Genomic DNA, 18695 nt, shown 5'->3' with positions numbered 1-18695 from the left:
TAATGTTGATAGACATTGTGAAGTTTCTTTTGAAGACTCATTATGTTGTGTTCGTGCTTTTGGGTCCTTTTCACTACGTATAGTGTTAGCTGTGGTTAAGTCTTCCAAAAAAATTGTCAATAAATGTGTAGAGAATCTATTAATATGATGCATTTGTTCCCAAATCCTCATAAGGACTTGGAATGTTTTAATAGTTGACTACCGGTTATAAACAATACTAAATTAACTGCAAGGAATGTTTTATGAAGTTCAAGTGATGAAATTTATTAAAATTGTTTATCGACTTCGACGTCAATATTTCAACTTTTAGAAAAATCTAGAACGCGTTATGTTCGAGTTTCTGTGAGGTCGCCTTGCAAGCAGACCGTTGAGAGACACGATAGCAACACTTTTAGCTACATCAAAAAATTCAACAAGAAAAACAAATCATGTATATGTTTATTATTTAAAAAATAATAAAATACATAACAGTTCATGGGGTCACCCTTTTAGGGTCACGTGGAAACATTGATGTCTTTCTAATGTTGTCCAGGCCTAAATACAACATAACAACTCTTTCCAATCCAATTCCTCCACCAGCATGAGGTGGACAACCGTATTTGAACGAATCTATATAAGCTGCAATTGTAGATATATCTGAAAGAAAAAATATAGATAAAAAGTTTATCAAAATGATTATATTACTTACCAATTCCGTGATGTTTTGCTCTCTCAGTTAAGAAATCCGGATCATGAATCCTCTGAGCACCACTAAGAATCTCCTCTCCTCTCATAAACATATCATAGGAATTCGATGATTTTGGATTATTTGGATCGGGCATGGTATAAAATGGTCTAACAGCCAACGGATATTTATCCAAAATGTAAAAATCAGTATCGTATTTGGCTTTAACCAATCTACCAAGTAATTTTTCTGTCGGAGTACTCAAATCTTCCTCTTCACCTACTTCGACACCTACTTCTGCAAGCATTTTTCTTCCTTCATTATATTCCAATACAAGAGGGGGGTCCAAGAAAACAAAAGGTTCCGATGGGTATTGTTGATTAATTATGGAGATTTCACGTTGGAAACTAAAAGAGTATGAAATATAACCAATAACAAAATCTCTATATATTTATATGCCATTAGTACAAAAATTGATATAAAAATTTTTCATTTATGTGATAACATTATTGTAATAGATATACAGGGGGAAATCATAGCTTGTTGATTGCTTTTTTTGGATCCATGAACCTGGTATACATTATGGTGTAGCTGATATACAAATTAACAACTTGGTTATTTTACTTGGAATGTAGGAATTCCAAGTTCAATACAGACTACACAAGATCAGTATTGTAAAGTATTAATGAAAAGAAACAATGCAAATAAACCGCCTGCTATAATAAAAGCTTATATAAAACAAATATCAAACGGATTCCAATGTATATCAAAGGCGCCGCGCTTCCGCAGAATTTTAGAAGTCCACTACAATAGGACAGGACCGGCTCTAGGTCCTGTCCTACATATATATATATATATATATATATATATATATATATATATATATATATATATATATATAGCGGACTTGTTCGTAACAGTATTATTCTTATCACAGTTTCTTACTTCATTATCACTTTTTTATCAACATCAACATAATTATTGAAATAAATAAGAGTTGGAATGTTGAAGATCAGGAATCGGATTTATTCTTATTATTAATTTACTTCACTACCACTTCTTCCAATCGTGATAGCCACATTACATAGTCATCCAAGTGAAAAGGGGCCTTATGGAAGAAGTAAGAATGTTGAAAATCAGAAGTAGGAGGGTCTGGAGGTACCCAAGGAACTGAAGTATGACCCTGTTTAGATGTGGAAAAATTTTCAGATTTCTATTGAGGCATGGTTAGCATCTGGAATATGAATAAGTTTAAAATCTTTTAGGTTTGAAGGAGAGTCAGCAGGTAAGGTAGGTTATGAATCATTTTTCTTTTTCTTCAGAATTTTTGTATACCAAAACTGGTCAATGAGGCGCTTCATATGGACTTGTTGAGCTTCCAGCTGAACATCTAGTTTTATTCATAAGCTTATAAATAATGAGATAATTGGAACTACTTACACATATATTCTTAAAACTAAACTGATTTATTTAGAAATGATTATACAATATAACTAAGTACTTACTTATCGCGTAACCCTTTGAAAATTTCAGTAAACAAGTTTCCTATAGTTAACATTACATCGTGATAATGATATTTGAAAGCCATTTCCAAATCCAAACCTGTGAATTCAGTCAAATGTCTATGGGTATTGGAATCTTCAGCTCTGAATACTGCGCCAATCGTAAAAACTTTTTCAAAATCAGAGGCAATTGCCATTTGTTTGTATAATTGTGGACTTTGTGCAAGGTATGCATTTCCTATAAATTGAAGATTATTCAAACTACTGGACTAGTACTGAACACTCATATATACACTGTCTGGTTCTCAAGCCAGATAAGAACCAGTAACCTATAGAAGTTTTGAAAGACCAAATAATGTGTTTTGTGATAATAGTAAATAATGTGTAATCTCTAAGTATCAACAATACAGTTTAATTGAACTAATTGAGAAGTAAGATTTTAATAACAAACAATAAAGAGTATGAAAACTATTGATACCCCTTGATAAGGATCTTTTCACCAAACTATCTTTATCCATGACCTATCCAATTGAGTCCTTTTGCTCTGACCACACATCCCATCTTGGTATGACTATACAGTGTTTGTTCTTAGTACCCTTCTCTCTCTCATACATTTATTTTGTTTTCTTCTTTTTGTTCATTGTCTAACTACCATAGTTTTTCTAGGGTTCCAAATGTTTTGTTCCCTCTCACCAGTCTTTTGTTGATTTACCGGTTTTACATTCTTCATTCGACACTGTTACTCCCAGGTAATCAAACTCCTGGACTTTATCAAATCTATACTGTCATCACTTTCAATTGGTTTAAGTTATTCAAATCCCTTCCCACCCCCATATATTTGGCCTTTTGTTTATTTATGTGTAGTCTATATTATTTTAAAAGTAGTGAAACATTTTTTCTAGATCCTTTTTCGTTCTACTTAAAAGTACCACATCATCTGCATAGTCAAGGATTTGTGTTTTATTGTTGTAAATCATCCCTTCGTTTTAGACACTACTAATTATCAGAATCATTTCTAGTAAAAGAATGAAGAGCACATTTGATAGTGGGTCTCCTAGTTTTAAACCTCTTTAAGAAAATAATAAAAAATTGTAGTTTCATAAGTTTGGTATTGAAGAGCTTTTTACAGGAAATATGTGATATATATATATATATATATATATATATATATATATATATATATATATATATATATATATATAAACTAATTTGTTTTATATATATCAGAACTACAACTACAAGAAATATCTGCCAGTTTGATGCACCCCTTTCAATTTTCTTTAGAGACTATTTATGATTTTTTAAAAGTAAAGCCCGTAGAATTAAACGAAATTGATTAAATTATTTAGTTACCTTTAAAATAACTCACAGTAAATACATTAGCACCACCTTCGGATGCTGCAGATATTATTTTGGGGGTATGTATCTCTACAAATCCTCGTTTTGTTAGTGATTCACGGAAAAGGCGACATACTCCGGCCTCTAATCTGAAAATAGCCTGATTGGCAGGTGTACGTAGATCCAAAATTCTGTTATCTAGTCTCGTATCTTGATTAACACGTATGTTTAAAGCTTCTTCATCCTAGATAAAAATCAGATTGGTATAAATTAATTTCTAACAGAAGCTAACTATGAAGTTAGTTAATACACGATCTAAGTGTATATGATGAATATTAATAATTATAACAATAAAATATTTTCTTAAAAAAACTGTTCTAAGTTAACAAGTTGGTGACTAAGCCAGGTGAGGTTCTCATGGCTTGATTTTTTTTGTTTAAATTCAACTGTAATGCTTTGACACTGTTTTTTTAATCAGTCAATTTGCATCAATTCAAAGAATGTTTTTTTTTAATTTCAGAATGGTGTGAGCAAAAAGTTGATTTGGTGCAAATAATATAAATTGACTCAAAACTATGAAAGAAACGATTTTGAATTGATGTCAAATTTTAAATGAATGTATTCATAAATTAAGGAATCCATGTAAAGTGAAATTTTTATGTCTACAATTTTTATTTGTATTTTTTTCAATAGGAGTATCTGTTTTCAAAATATGTGGAGTTGGAAAGTCGCAAAATGTAAGTTTGCAGCAAAATACCAAATTTGAAGTTTTATATGTCAATTGATGCAGAATTTAGTTCTCTGTATTTTTAAATAGAATAATATTTTTTAAGTGACGCCTGTTTTTCAACTACAAGAAAAAACTTAAAATAGTGAAATAATTTGGCGATTTTTTGGATACTAAAAGTTAAGCTGACCATAAACTCTGATTAAACACATTTAGGACCAAAGTTAAGCTGACCATAAACTCTGATTAAACACATTTAGGACCAAAGTTAAGCTGACCATAAACTCTGATTAAACACATTTAGGACCAAAGTTAAGCTGACCATAAACTCTGATTAAACACATTTAGGACCAAATAGATGTTTTAAAACGATTTCCTGCTTTCTGGAAATTAATTCCTCAAATTGAATTTTTTTCAACTTAATTTTGTTTGCCTATTATTGTTAAGATACTTACTTAATGCACGTTTAAGAAGTTCTCCCCAGATTATAATTTCATTTCAGATAGCAAAATAGAAAGTGAAAACTTAGTATTTATTTTGTAAATTTGATTTGAATAAGTTACCTTATCTAGATAAGTTGATCTTATCATCAATTTTAATTTGTTGATAAAAGTTGTACTATAAGGATTATAATTTCATTTCAAAATATCATTTACAATAAATTGTTTTAAATATCAACATATTCTGAAGAAAAATTGTAAAACAATTAACAAAATTGTTTGAAAGAAATAGATATTAATATTAAAAAATCATCACACTTACTTCTGCTTTCTCAGGTCTACTTGCATCATCTATTTGCAATGGAAGTTGGGGAGCTGACATAGATACTACCCATAACTGAGTTACAGCAAGTTCCACATCTTGTTGGGTACAACTTGCAATATTATTGGGTACTTCTGATACTTTTGCCTCAATATCTAATATACTTTCCTTAGGAATTCTAAAAAAATTATCAAAACATAGATAAAAAAGATTTTTTTATATAAGAACCAATATCAACATTCATGTCAACTTACCCACTTGAAAATTTCACCATAGATTTAGAAACAACATCAGATACATTTAAAATGGCTTGCACTGTAAACTCTTTTTGTCTAAGAACAATGAAGCATTGCTTTCCTCTAGCCCTTGAGGTGTGTAATCTCGCCCTTACCCAAACATTTTGGCCAGAAAGTGATTTGTTCAGTTCACTTACTATCAAAAACTTTCTGTCGGAATTTTTGGCGTTTGACTGAATGAGAGGAAGTTTTCCATATTTTCCAAGCGACACATCAACTTGAAAAATTCAGTTAATAGGTACAATAATGATATATAATATTGTAACAACTAATATATATGAACCACTATTTACTCTTTATTTACCTTCTTCTTTAACGTTTTGTAAATTCTCTCCACCAGCTTGTTTATGTTCAGCCTTTTTAGCTGCTTTTTCGGCTTTCTTCGCTTCTTTTTTCAAAGCTGCCTTACTTGCAGCATTTTCATTAGGCTTATCATCAACCATTGTTAGTTTTTACTACAATTGGTGCAATATTTCAATTAGCCGGGACGGGCTAGAAGGATATATTTGTGCACGTATTAAGAGATATAACTATAGTGGTTAATAAGTGGATCCATGTGATTTAGATTAAATTCATTATAATTAACCTCACTTTTCATCCATAGATAAAAGATATACATCTACTTCAAAATTTGCACCACGGAACTGAAAATTTGATTATATCTTCTATGGGTGATTTCCACCATGATGTAAAGTCTTTACATCATGATTTCCACTATGGAGTGTAGAGAAGGAGGAACATCTCTGGGTTAAAAAATGTGAGCTGATTTTTGATGGGAAAATAGGTGGCGCTGATTATAGAGGGTATTCTTTTTTTACTATTTTTTTAATATTTTTAAACGTTGTTTAATTCTTTTCACCACCTACATAATATTCTGTTTTCGTTAGTTTATAGAATCTGAAGCTAGTTTCAGATATAGTAAGTGCTTAACTTCAGACCTCAATCCCATAGTACAATCAGCGCCACGTATTATCCCTATAGAATTCAGATCATATTTTAAACGTACCGTCCATAAGAGATGTACCTCCTTCTCTACACTCCATAATTTCCACTAAGCACTTACGACAATCACGTTCATGACCATGATCTTTCTTATTCCACTTACTCCAGAGCGTTAGAATCGTATACCCAAGTGGAATGTATTACGAGGCGTTTTGAGCGTTGAGATAAATATTAAGAATGGCAAAACAGTAGAAATGAAGCGAAAGCTTTAAGAAGTTATGTTATAATTTGTAAGTTATTGAGTCCTGTAGTGAAGTACTGAACTGATTTAATTCAACATTGGAGTAAAATCAAAATATCTTCTGCAGTGATAGTAAAATATTTGATGGTGCAAGAATGCTTCAAAAGTACTTATTATATCACATACTGCATCAAATAATAATATACATTCTCATAGCTGCAATCTGCGTTGCTTGAGCTTTGAAAATTCCGCCAATTCCCTCAAAGCTCACTTCGACCCACCTCTTGACATGAGTCGTCGTGAACGTTAGTCATGACGTCATTAGTTACGTTCTCGCCTTGACCGCAACAATCATAGTCGCTACGTGGAGTGCCCAAAGAATATGAATGCGCCGTGAGCGTCACAGGTATGAACGATTAGTGGAATAGGAGGTGAACGATCTTATTTCTATGATCGTATTTAAATATTTGACCTTTCAGAAGCTAAGACATGAATTAATGGGATCACGTCTTATCCATCTGGAAACTCATGCATATCGTCGAAGTTTTGAATAACAATCCAAAAGCAGCTTAAAATATATTAAAGCAAAACCAAGAATGAATGTCAAACGAGTGACTTATGGCAACATTGCATGTAAAATGACATCTTTCAAATATATGTATAAATAATAGCATGTTAGAATTTTTCGTCATCGTTCATTGGTAATATGCGATTTTGAGATTAGTGAAACGTTTTGTATTAGATCCATTTCACATTTGTAGTTTGTTGTGAAATAGATAGTTGTTATGGAAGTAGAATCAGGTAGTAATTCTGAAAGGAATATTGTTTTAAATTCTATATATTCATTGTTTGTAGAGTGTTGTGATTCAACAGAGCAAATGAATAAGTCTGGTTCTACAGTAGGGAGTAGGGCCTCTCGTTCATCATCTGCTGAATCAAATCAATCTGCTAGTAGTGATGTGCGATCCCGATCAAACAGCCCACAATTGAATGGAACTGGAAGCACATTAGACTCTTCTCGAAGATCACGGTCTAGAAGTGATTCTAGGCCTCAAAGTGCGGCTAGTTCTAAATCTTCTAGTCCTGGCAGTAGAACCAGTTCAAGATCTAGATCACGTAGTTCACAGAGATCAAGGGGAAGCAGTAAAGCCCACTCTAGATCACCATCAGGTAATTCATTATAATTTAAATATTTAATTAAATAATTGTATCTTTTTTATGTTTATACATTATTAGAGGGGATGGCGTTTATATAAATAATATATACAAGAAATAAATATAAAAATTAGGTTATTAAATTGAATGAATATGAAATAGTGGAATTGAATATGTTTATTACATCAAATCCTGCAGTACATGTATTTATTTTTTAAAATGATCTGTTATGATACATTTTGCATATTAACACGTTTTCCAGTATTTATAAATTCAAATTAATTGATATTGTGTCTTTTTCTAAGGTATTAGGCTACCCTAGAGGATGAAAAAATAGAGATAGTGATCTCTCTGCAAGCTTTATGTGCTGTATGTCAATCTCCAGACAAATTTTGTACTTATTTGCACCAATTAATTGCTTCCATTCCTAAGTCATAATGATTCAATGGTCTTTTTCAAGATATTTTTGATGATGCAAATCGACCTTGTTTCTTTCAGTCACTGTACACCACTTTATCACTCATTGTAAAAATAAATCAATAATAACACAGGGAAAAGAAATTAGAGGTCACAGAAGTATCTAGAAAAATGAGTGTTTGTCGACTAGTGTCTTTCTAAAATGCTTGGCTATACCTAACTGACTGAGAGACGTTTGACAAGTCAAAACTTGTCTAAGACTATTCAGGGCATGAATATTTTCAATAACATCTGCAGTAACACACAAGAGGAACTCGTTGTAAACCAAAGGACCTTGTACTAAAATTTGCAAACTGAGTACTCAAAGGTTTGTCCCAGCCATAATTTTTTAGGACATCATTTTTGAAATCCTAAGGGACCATTTGAAATGGAAAAATAAAAATCGTTTTTTTGAAAATTCTAAAATGGCCTAATGCCTTAAGATGTCTAAAAATTTCAATCTAAAAAATACCTATGAATAATACCACTGGTTATATGTGCTATTTTGAACACTTTATTTTTAAAATGTATTTCAGGTGATAGAAAATCAAAATCACCAGTTGCATCTGAAAGAGCAACTTCAAAAGAATCACTTAAATCCAGATCCAACTCTCCTAAAGAGAATCCTAGAAAAGAATCCAAAACTCGTTCCAGATCTAATTCAGGATCAAGAAGATCCAGATCAAGATCTAATTCAGGATCTAGAAAATCTAGATCAGGTTCTAGAAAACTAGAATCTAGGTCACGATCTGGTTCAGTTGAATTAGAAAATGAAGGAAATAAACGGAAATCAAGGTCACGTTCTAGAACCCCAAAAGATAGATCTGGGTCTGCCAAAGTAGCCTCAAGATCTAGATCACGTTCTGGATCTGCCAAAGTAGCTTCAAGATCTAGATCAGGCTCAGGATCAAGGAAGTCTAGGTCTCGTTCAGGTTCCAGAAAGTCAAGATCACGTTCTGGGTCAGTTAAAGCTGCCTCTAGATCTAGATCACGTTCGGGCTCTAGAAAATCTAGATCCCATTCAGGTTCCAGAAGAACGAGATCGCGTTCTGGGTCAGCCCGAGCTGCATCTAGATCTAGATCTCGTTCGGGTTCTAGAAAATCTAGGTCTCATTCAGGTTCGAGACGGTCGAGATCACATTCTGGATCAGCCAAAGCTGCATCAAGATCCAGATCGCGTTCAGGTTCAAGGAAATCCAGATTACGATCAGGCTCAGTATGTTCAAGATCTGGATCAAGAAATACACGTAAGTATGTTGAAGTTATTACTATTCAAAGTATCTACTTAATTAAATTGTTATCCACTACTTTCACTCTATTTTAAGTCTTTAACATGCTATTTTTTTTGTGTTAGGCTCCAGATCAGGATCTAGACGTTCAAGATCTGGATCTGCAAAATCACGATCAAGGTCGGGCTCTAGGAGGTCTAGGTCAGGTTCTCAAAGATCTCGTTCTGGATCAGCTAGATCTAGATCTGGATCAAAACGATCACATTCAGGATCAGCTAGATCAAGATCGGGTTCTGCTCGATCATCTCGTTCTCGACGATCAAGATCCCGTTCTGGATCCAGAAGATCTCGTTCTGGTTCTAGATCTAGATCAGGTTCACGAAGATCGAGATCGGGTTCAAGAAGATCAAGATCAGGCTCAAGAAGATCAAGATCAGGTTCCAGAAGATCAAGATCAGGCTCTAGAAGATCTCGATCTGGTTCTAGGAAATCCAGATCAGGATCAAGAAGGTCAAGGTCTGGTTCGGCAAAATCAAGGTCTGTTTCTCGCTCTAAATCTAGATCCCGCTCAAGATCAGGCTCACCAGCTAAATCCAGATCCAGATCGAGATCTAGATCTCAATCTCCTAAAAATGAAGGTAATATTAATTTGTTTGACTTAAATATTTGTGATTAAGATTTTTTCTACTACATAGGTAAATCCAGTAGAAAACGTCCTGTTATGTCTGATTCAGAAGATGAAGGACTTTCTCCTGCTAAGACTAAACGTTTATTGCTTAGTGATGATGAGGAGGAACCTGAACCAGCACAAACACAACCAGAAGAAGGAACTGAAGGACAACCGCCTCCTCGAATCGAAGATTCAGATTCAGATGATGGAATCAATCCAGGGTAAATAAAAAATATTTATCTAAAGTTGGATTCAATATCGTATAATCCAAATTTTCAGGCATAATGAAATGTCAGGTTTATCAGATTTTGATGCTATGCTAGCAAGGAAAAAAGAAGAAGGTTCAAAGAGGCGCAGAAAAAAAGATATCAATATAATAAATGATAATGATGATATAATTGCTGGTCTTTTAGGAGATATGAGGCAGGCGGCAGAGGTAATATTACTATTTGTAATTGTAGTCGTTTGACTTTATCACAACTTTTTTTAATTTTTAGGAAGATCGGCGACTGAATCAAATGTCCAAACCAGCCACAAAGAAAACATCAATGTTAACCAAGGTTATGTCACAATTAAAGAAACACGATTTACAATTAGCCTTTATAGAACATAATGTATTGAATGTTTTAACAGATTGGTTAGCTCCTATGCCAGATAGATCATTACCATCATTACAACTTAGAGAAGCCATATTGAAACTTTTAGCAGATGTAAGTATACAATTAAATTTAACAGTATAGGACAATCAAAAAGTTTAATAACCTTATTTGTCTATTTTTATTCAAGATCTTTCGTTCTTTTCATAAATGATAAATATAGAAGTGGTTATTTCCTATGGGTTATAAAAACTTATCAGCTATTATTCATGATCTTGGAATGTAAATAAGTCAAAATATGTTTAATAAATCTATTGAATACACACTTCCGTGCTAAATTAATGCATAATTTATCAGATTAAAAATTTTATTTAACGAATTTATTTTACTGGCTAAATTTTTTTGTATCCCAATATTTCTACCTGATATAAAATTATTTTCTTTCATTATTGATATCAGATGTTTAAATTTGAGAAGTGCAAGTAGTTTATTTTATAATTTTGTTTATAAAGAAGCCTAACGTTTTCTTATATATACTTACCTTCAAAGAGTATCTATAGCATTAATTGGAGAAGGTTTTTTTACAAGTACACAAAGGAACAATTGTTACTTACTAAATACCAAGGCCGCTATTCTTAACTGACTCCTATCAAAAGTGAGCGATCACCAAACCATTTTTTAATAGTAGCAGCTTTGAGCTGTGAAATAGAGCAACATGAGCGCAGTCAATGCATCCAATTATCCCAAGTACATTATATTTTAAAAAGAATCTCAAACATTCCATATTAATGCTTCTAAATGTTTTTGATTTTAGGTCTCTTTTGATTTAAAGTTAGTTTCTTTTATAATTTTTTAAAGACAAATTAAAATTTGAAGTTTCGACATTTTTTAGTCTTTATGAAAATATTTAAAAGCATAAATATATCAAAAGGTATAAGAAATAAGAAATTAAAAAAAAACATTTCAAATTTATATTCAATTGAGAATAAATCGATAAGTAATTTTTTCCTCACTTTCTTCTAATATCATTTAACTCAATTATTGTTTGGGGGAAGGCATCAACTTACTGATGATTGGAAGGTACTCAAACAATAATTACTACCTACACCTTGCTGGTAACTACCGGTACCAAAAAACTTCAATGCTGCCAATAACTAAATGAAATCATTTCATTATAACATTTAGATAGCATTAACAACTTCTAAAAGTATATAAATATATAATAGTATATAATTTAATATAAATCAAAATCAAATGAAAAGTAAAACATTTCTTACTACTGTAGTTTTTACAGATTCGCCCAGATATATTCTTATTGTGTCAAAACTTATCTGGTTACTTTCTTTGGTTACTCTTTACATATTTTTAAATATTTTTTTAAATCGGTCATCACTGATTTGTATTAGAGGGTATCTTAAAACAACTCAATGGGGCTCTGCAACAATTTCTTTAGCTTCTTTTAGTTCTTTCTTATGTTTAGCTTTGATTCCACCTCCATATACTTATGTGATGCTCAAGATTGCTAATTGCAAGATGCAAGGCTACAAAAATCAAATTAATGCCTTAATTTTACTGGGCAGTGTATTAAAAAATATGAAACATTGTTTTGGACACTTATTGATAATTGTTATTAAAGTTATTACATGAAAATTCTACTGGAATTTTTATTTACTTTTTAAAGGAAACTTCTCAATGATAGCTTTCCAAAATCCCTTCAAAGTGTTTTTAAATGTTTAGTTATTTTCAATTTTTTAGTTTCCAAGAGTCGATCAGGGCACTGTAAAACATTCAGGTATAGGAAAGGCTGTGATGTATTTGTATAAACACCCGAAAGAGACTAAAGAAAATCGTGAGAGAGCAGGAAGACTGATCAGCGAATGGGCCAGACCCATCTTTAATTTATCGACAGATTTCAAAGGTATGATGTTAATATCACTCATCAATACTTACTTTTCTCGAGATATGCCATCTTTTTAATTTTTATTTCAGCTTTAAGTAGAGAAGAACGATTACAAAGAGATTATGAACAATTTGGAAGCAAAAGAAGAAAAACTGATGAAGAAACTGCTCAAGAAAAGAAAGAATTAACTAAAGCTTTGAATGCAGAAGGAAAGTAAGTTGTCGCTTTATAAATTCAAATTGCATTTAAGTAATTTCATGTTAATTTGACTTATTTTTTATTTTTGCTAAAATATGATTCGAACAAATTTGTATTTCTTCGATTGGTCTTTCAGCTAAAATAACATTGAATCACAAAGGAAGACGAGGGTCAAATTATTTATAACATAAAAATGAGACCAAAAACATGAAGTGGAAACGAAATATTTAACAATAATAGCGATTTAGGTCCATAGCCTTGAAATTTCTCCCCACTTCTTTCGGTCCCTTGATTTTTCTTTCAAAGGTCTTGTTTCACTACTTCCCTTCACCGTTTTTTTAGTATTTTCCTCATGCCCTCTAGTACCTTCCATGCGACTCTTTTCAAGAGTTTGTCTTCGTCAATTCATTATAAATGACCCAGTCATTGTAGCCTTTACAAGCGCGCTGATTGGTGACTCATTGAAAAGTGTGTAAATTTCATGGTTTGATATTCTCTCCCATCCTAACTCTGTCTCTGCTTTCCTCCAAAAATTCTTTTTAGTATTTTTCTCTACCCAATTATCAAATTCTGTTTAGATTTATTCGTCACTGTCCAGGTTTCACAGGCGGAAGTCAGGGTGGATCTCAAAATTGTCTTATAAATTCGAACTTTCGTAGATCTGGATATCTCTTTCGACTGTTTGTCTCATAAACCATATCGCAAGCTGAAAATCCTGAGTTATAAAATTTTTAAAACTAAATATATCAGTTGGACTCTATTGTTTCTTTACTTTTAGGCCACTTAGACCTGGAGAAAAAGGTTGGGTTGCTAGAGCTAGAGTTCCGGTTCCATCTAATAAAGATTATTTGGTTAGACCGAAATGGCAATCAGAAGTGGACATAAGTCGAGTAAGTATATTTCATAGATTCATTGAAACAACTTGAAATTCAAATTAAGTAGAGATTTTTGACAGACATTGAGCTTTATATTTAATATAACAAGTTAGTTGGTAGTTTTTGCAAAATTTGGTAATACCATAATCGGATATTCAATTCAAAACAATATGAACTACTCCACAAAGATTATTGAGTTAATATGAACAGCTTAAATTTATTAGGAAATGTACATATTCAGAAGAAGATAAAATTGTCTATTGAAAGTGAAACCTTCATTAATACAGTAATCCCCCTTATAAAACGGGAATTCCCCCATATAACCCAATGTCCAACATTATGTTCTTTTAAATACTGTGAAATTTATTATGATTTGTAGAGTTCATAATTAGCTTTGCACGTGTGTAGATTGTGTTATAAAATTATTTTACGAGTTTGTGTATTAAAAGTATATTTAAAAAAAATATTTAGTTTCAAGCCATGACAAGTAAAAAGGAAACAAAACTTTAGTTTAGAAAATTTATTTCTCTACAATATAAAATTGATATTTTGGATCAGCTAAATAGTGGTAAAAACATCAGCTGTAATAGCAAAGGATCTGAAGCTGAATGAGTCAACAATATTAACAAATTTACAAAATGGAAGTAAAATTAGAAGTACTGTAATGTCTAAATCGATGGAGACCTTAAGTAAAAAATTAGTTAATACCAAAAACAGAAAAAGGTTTGATGTTTTGGATAGAATATTGCAATCAAAATAATATTCCTATAAATAGTTGTTTAATACAAGCAAAAGCACAACAATTTTTCGATCATTTAAAGGAATTGGAAACAGTTTCTTCCGACAAGCATTTGAACATGGATAATTTATAAGCAATGTGTTATATGGAAATACTTCTACAATGCGGAACCAATCCACAGTGTTATAGGCGGGACTAATTTTTTAAAAATCTGGTATTATTTTCACTATCTAAAACTTGTAATATTTCTTTTCAGAGTACGAGAAAAACTATGAATAGATTTGAAAAACATTATAAAAATTTCATCGATACGAAGAGATTGAAACAGACTAGGAGAGCCGTTGAAATTTCAATAGAAGGAAGAAAAATGTCACTGTAGATTTTATAATATGTAAATTGTTAAAGCTAGTACTTCTCAACAAATTTTAGGTTATCTTTTTAATTAGAAAAACTGTATTTCCCAAAACTGATTACATTCATTGAGTTTTCTAATCCATATTGAATTGCAGTATTTATCAAAACACTTCGATTTTTGTTTTAGGTGAGAACTTTTTACATGGTAAACTGGTTTTCACATGCTCATCCTCGTAGCCCCAAATTGGTTGAGATTTAATTAAAATTATCGGTCAAAAACTACTTACCAAATAATTTTTGATATTTAATTTATTGTGTAAGTCAAAAAAGCATTCAAAATACCTGTAGAAATTAGGAGGAGTAACTGAAATTGTCATTTAATTCAGTGTTTTTTCTTAACAATAAAAAGCCTCGATAAAATCCACCAAAATTACTAGATCTATATTCTCTTTTCAATTCTCCTAACAGATATACCTGCATAAACAATGACTGGTATATTGTGAACTGGGTGGATTTTGACTTGCATTTTATCGAATTTACAAAACGAATACACTTATGTGTGATTAACGAAAGGAGAATCATGTATAACAATATGAAGGTTACTTGACTGCTAAGAAGTTTTCATACAGAAATCGAGCTCTCCTGGTGAATAATGTGATGTATTCGGATTTTTGAGTCATAAGAGTGGTGGTAAGTTTCAAAATGAACACAGCATGTATAAATATAAGACCTTTTTATATGTTTTTCGTGATAATTTGTTTTGATCTAAAACCATGACAAGTCATCATGAAAAAAAATATCGCTAGTTACATTTACAAAAATCTGGACTACTTTAAAAATTATAATGTAAAAAGATCATGATTTAGTTAATTTAATCGTTTGAGATTAATGTAATCCATTCAAAAAATTGTGTTTTAAAAAATGAAATTTTGAATGTAAAAGTTGTAATTGACGCGGTCAGTAGGATTCGTACGCTATATCGCGATAAAAACTTGACCCGCATCTTAATACATAGTGCGAAGACCTACGATTTACGAGGGACAAGAAATAGGACTCAGCCTTCAATATCTGTAAGTGTTAAGTTCATTATTTTCTTGTATTTTTTTAACTATCTATTACTGGAGTAAGGAAGAGATAATTTATTAAATGCATTTAATAATTTAAATATTAGAGAAAATAACAATTCAAAGACATTTATTAACAAAATAGCTACGGCAAATCTAAAAACTCTTAATTGGGATTTGTTTAAATTGAAATTAGAAAGTATTAAGTTACAGTAATGCTTTAAATAAATTTATCAATATATGCAAGAACTAATTGAAACATATGCAATCTGTAATGGTCATTGTAGGGAATAGGATGGAATTGAATACATTGCCCAAAATAGAAGAAGCATTAAAACAATGTTTTGTCCATAGATGAGACCTTGATTGTATTCTACAAGAACCGACGATAACAAGACCGTTCCAAAATGAAAATTTAAAAGCATTTGGAAATTATAATTGTTAAAAAGTCAAACAATAGGAAGAGTAAGAAATGATTTTAATCTAAGTGAAATAGAAAAAAATTGTTGAATAAACCTTTGCACTGAACACCTTTATCACAGTATGTTCAGGCACAATAAGAAACAATACGTATTTGAAGAAACCTAGTTATTTAGAAGATGCAAGGGCATACGTTGATGAATTTGAAAATTTTGAAAAACTTTATGAAATCTATAAAATTGCAATTGAGATACAAAAGCCATACGACAATCCGGTTATTTTCAATAATTATAATGATGTGTATCGTTATTTTAATATTTTGGTCAATTCAAAACAAGGTTTTCAAGAAAACAGAATTTAACAATTCGAAATTAAAGAAGACAGTATCTGAAAAATAACTACATTATTTTTCATTCTTAGTTATGGAGGAGTTACATCTAGAAAAATCCAGACTACTTTAAAAATTAAAATGTAAAAGGATTATGTTTCATAAATACTAAATCAGCATTTATTTCAATATAAATAGGAATTGTTGTAAATACCATTTTAATGAATTATGTTTAATCAAACGTTAATGTAATCCATTCAAATTGTAAAATTGTGTTAAAGAAGTTTACGAAAATTTTGAGAATAAAAGTTATAATTCGCTTTCTATATTATTATTGCATTGGTATGAACTGTAAACTAGTAATAATTGAAGTACTGGCTACATAACGAAATTGTAACAGTTGTATATAGTTTTGTCAAATTTCGTTTTAAAACTAATTGTTCGAATTTGAATCATTTTTTGCTTTATACCTACTTGTATTATACTTTATTATATCAAATCTGCTGTATATTATAAAGCAGATATTGTTTTATACAACATGAATAAATAAAGGGCATGTTAAGAATCCTGTTTTTTTTTCAAAACCTCTCATTGTTTTAGGAGATGGTTAAAGGCTTAAAAGAACTGCTTCTCAATTTTTACTGAACACACTGTTTACACCACCACTCACAATTGCACTATCTAACGCGCGTTTCGACAACCTCCAGCCTCTGAAGACGATAACTTGGTTATCGAAACGCGCGTTAGACAGTGTAATTGTGATTGTTGGTGTAAACAGTGTGTTCAGTATGAATATCACCAACGGTTCCACGAATTCCAGCTTAATCTTCATTTTTTTCTTACTAAATATTCAAGGGTGTGCTCGGATTTGATTCGATATTAATGATAATATGAATTTAAATATATCTGTATTGACTGCAAGGTTAGATCTTCGCTTTTACAGCATTTTTGCAAATGCATTGGTGACACATTCTGGAACTACACTGTGAAACTTTGAATAAAATTCTAACTGAAATAAAAAATGCCCAGATTTACCACAAATTTCTAGTTCATCAACACTCGGAATTATGGAAGGAAGAAATTTTAAGTAACCCACAAATTATCCTAATTTTTATATGAATTGAAAGTTTTATTCATTTTATTATTTGTACTGAGACAATTATATGTTTTTTAATACTTGAAAAAAAAAGCATAGTAGATAAATTATGATCTGGGGCTGCATTTCTAGCAATGGAGCCGGTGATTTGAATAAAACTGACAGAATTCTAAAAAAGGAACAGAATAAAAAATTTTATGCCGTTCCTTCGAATTATGCAGAGGATATTTGGAAGAGAAAGAGTCACAACAGGTGTTAATAAACATGGTTTGGCCTCTTTAGAGGCCGGATCTCAATCCCATAGAATAGATCGAGACTTAAGATTGTAGATCAAGCAACGTTTAGATTCAATGGTTGATAATTGATCATGTCCATAAACCAGGGCCGGATTAAGTTTGGAGGGGCTATAGCCCAGGGCCCCAAGTCCAAGAGGGCACCATCATTTGGAAATCATTCTGTATTTTTTGATGTGTTGATACCACAAATCTAACGTATTGATATCTGTACCTTGGAACAAAAAGGGCCAATGTCCAAAATTTCAAAATTTGAGTTAAATGCACAATTGAATTCAGGATGCGACATATAGTAATTGTTAAAAGGACCAAAGTACTCTTATTATTAGATCATTGAAACTCGAATATTTTGTCACGGCCAAAGTTATTTACTGTAAATGCAAAAATGGCCAATTCCTCAAATTTAAATTGGGTTTCCTGTCATTTGACGAAAATAGACATTGGCCCTTTTTGTTTCAAGGTACAGATATTATTTAGTGAATTTTTCCGGGTTTTCGAATTCCTTAAGGGGGCCCCGTCATTATTTTAGCCCCGGGTCTTATAAATCTTAATCCGGCCCTGCCATAAACAACGACTTTTCCGAAATAACACAGTTCAATGATATAAGATCTGAGAAAGTATTCGAATTTTCTATCGTCTACAACAAGACTTTGACCTATGTGGCGATCTCAATATTGATTATTCCAGTGTGTGTGCTGGTCAAGAATGTCTTCAGCCAATTTTTGATTCTTTCGGTATGATCATGCGTATAACGGCACCAACCAGTTCCAGTACTATAGACTATGTCTTGTCATCATATGATCCAGAATTCACCGACTGTACTGAATTTAATTCAGGCCTCTCCGATCAT

The 18695-nt window shown here is 31.6% G+C and overlaps 2 protein-coding genes across 5 annotated transcripts; one reads left to right on the top strand and one right to left on the bottom strand.

Annotated features, from left to right (window-relative positions):
- Positions 1-420: 420 nt before the first annotated feature.
- Positions 421-6407, bottom strand: LOC130453416 (aspartate--tRNA ligase, cytoplasmic). Of its 3 annotated transcripts, none has more exons than XM_056793150.1 (8): positions 6296-6407; positions 5594-5933; positions 5248-5506; positions 4994-5171; positions 3520-3748; positions 2170-2404; positions 689-1071; positions 421-636 (listed from the first exon to the last, which is right to left on the bottom strand). In XM_056793150.1, exons 2-8 carry the CDS (start codon positions 5730-5732, stop codon positions 473-475), a joined length of 1587 nt encoding a protein of 528 aa, XP_056649128.1. In that variant the 5' UTR covers positions 5733-5933; positions 6296-6407; the 3' UTR covers positions 421-472. The 3 variants fall into 3 exon arrangements, with proteins under 3 accessions (XP_056649128.1, XP_056649130.1, XP_056649129.1); XM_056793152.1 differs by having other exon boundaries at positions 6353-6407; XM_056793151.1 differs by having other exon boundaries at positions 5594-6342.
- Positions 6408-6827: 420 nt separating this feature from the next.
- LOC130453415 (protein IWS1 homolog) lies at positions 6828-17017 on the top strand. Of its 2 annotated transcripts, XM_056793147.1 has the most exons (12): positions 6828-6878; positions 6952-7273; positions 7328-7642; positions 8620-9330; positions 9438-9950; positions 10008-10203; positions 10262-10418; positions 10480-10692; positions 12334-12496; positions 12568-12691; positions 13455-13566; positions 14547-17017. In XM_056793147.1, the coding sequence occupies exons 2-12, from the start codon at positions 7258-7260 to the stop codon at positions 14667-14669; spliced, it is 2643 nt and encodes an 880-aa protein (XP_056649125.1). In that variant the 5' UTR covers positions 6828-6878; positions 6952-7257; the 3' UTR covers positions 14670-17017. The 2 variants fall into 2 exon arrangements, with proteins under 2 accessions (XP_056649125.1, XP_056649127.1); XM_056793149.1 differs by lacking the exon at positions 6828-6878 and having other exon boundaries at positions 7133-7273; positions 14832-17017.
- Positions 17018-18695: the final 1678 nt, after the last annotated feature.

The sequence above is a fragment of the Diorhabda sublineata genome, chromosome 2 (genome assembly GCF_026230105.1).
Source record: "Diorhabda sublineata isolate icDioSubl1.1 chromosome 2, icDioSubl1.1, whole genome shotgun sequence".
NCBI lineage: Eukaryota > Metazoa > Arthropoda > Insecta > Coleoptera > Chrysomelidae > Diorhabda > Diorhabda sublineata.
The sequence above is the reverse complement of the archived record's forward strand: the minus strand, read 5'-3'. Positions and strand labels throughout refer to the sequence as shown.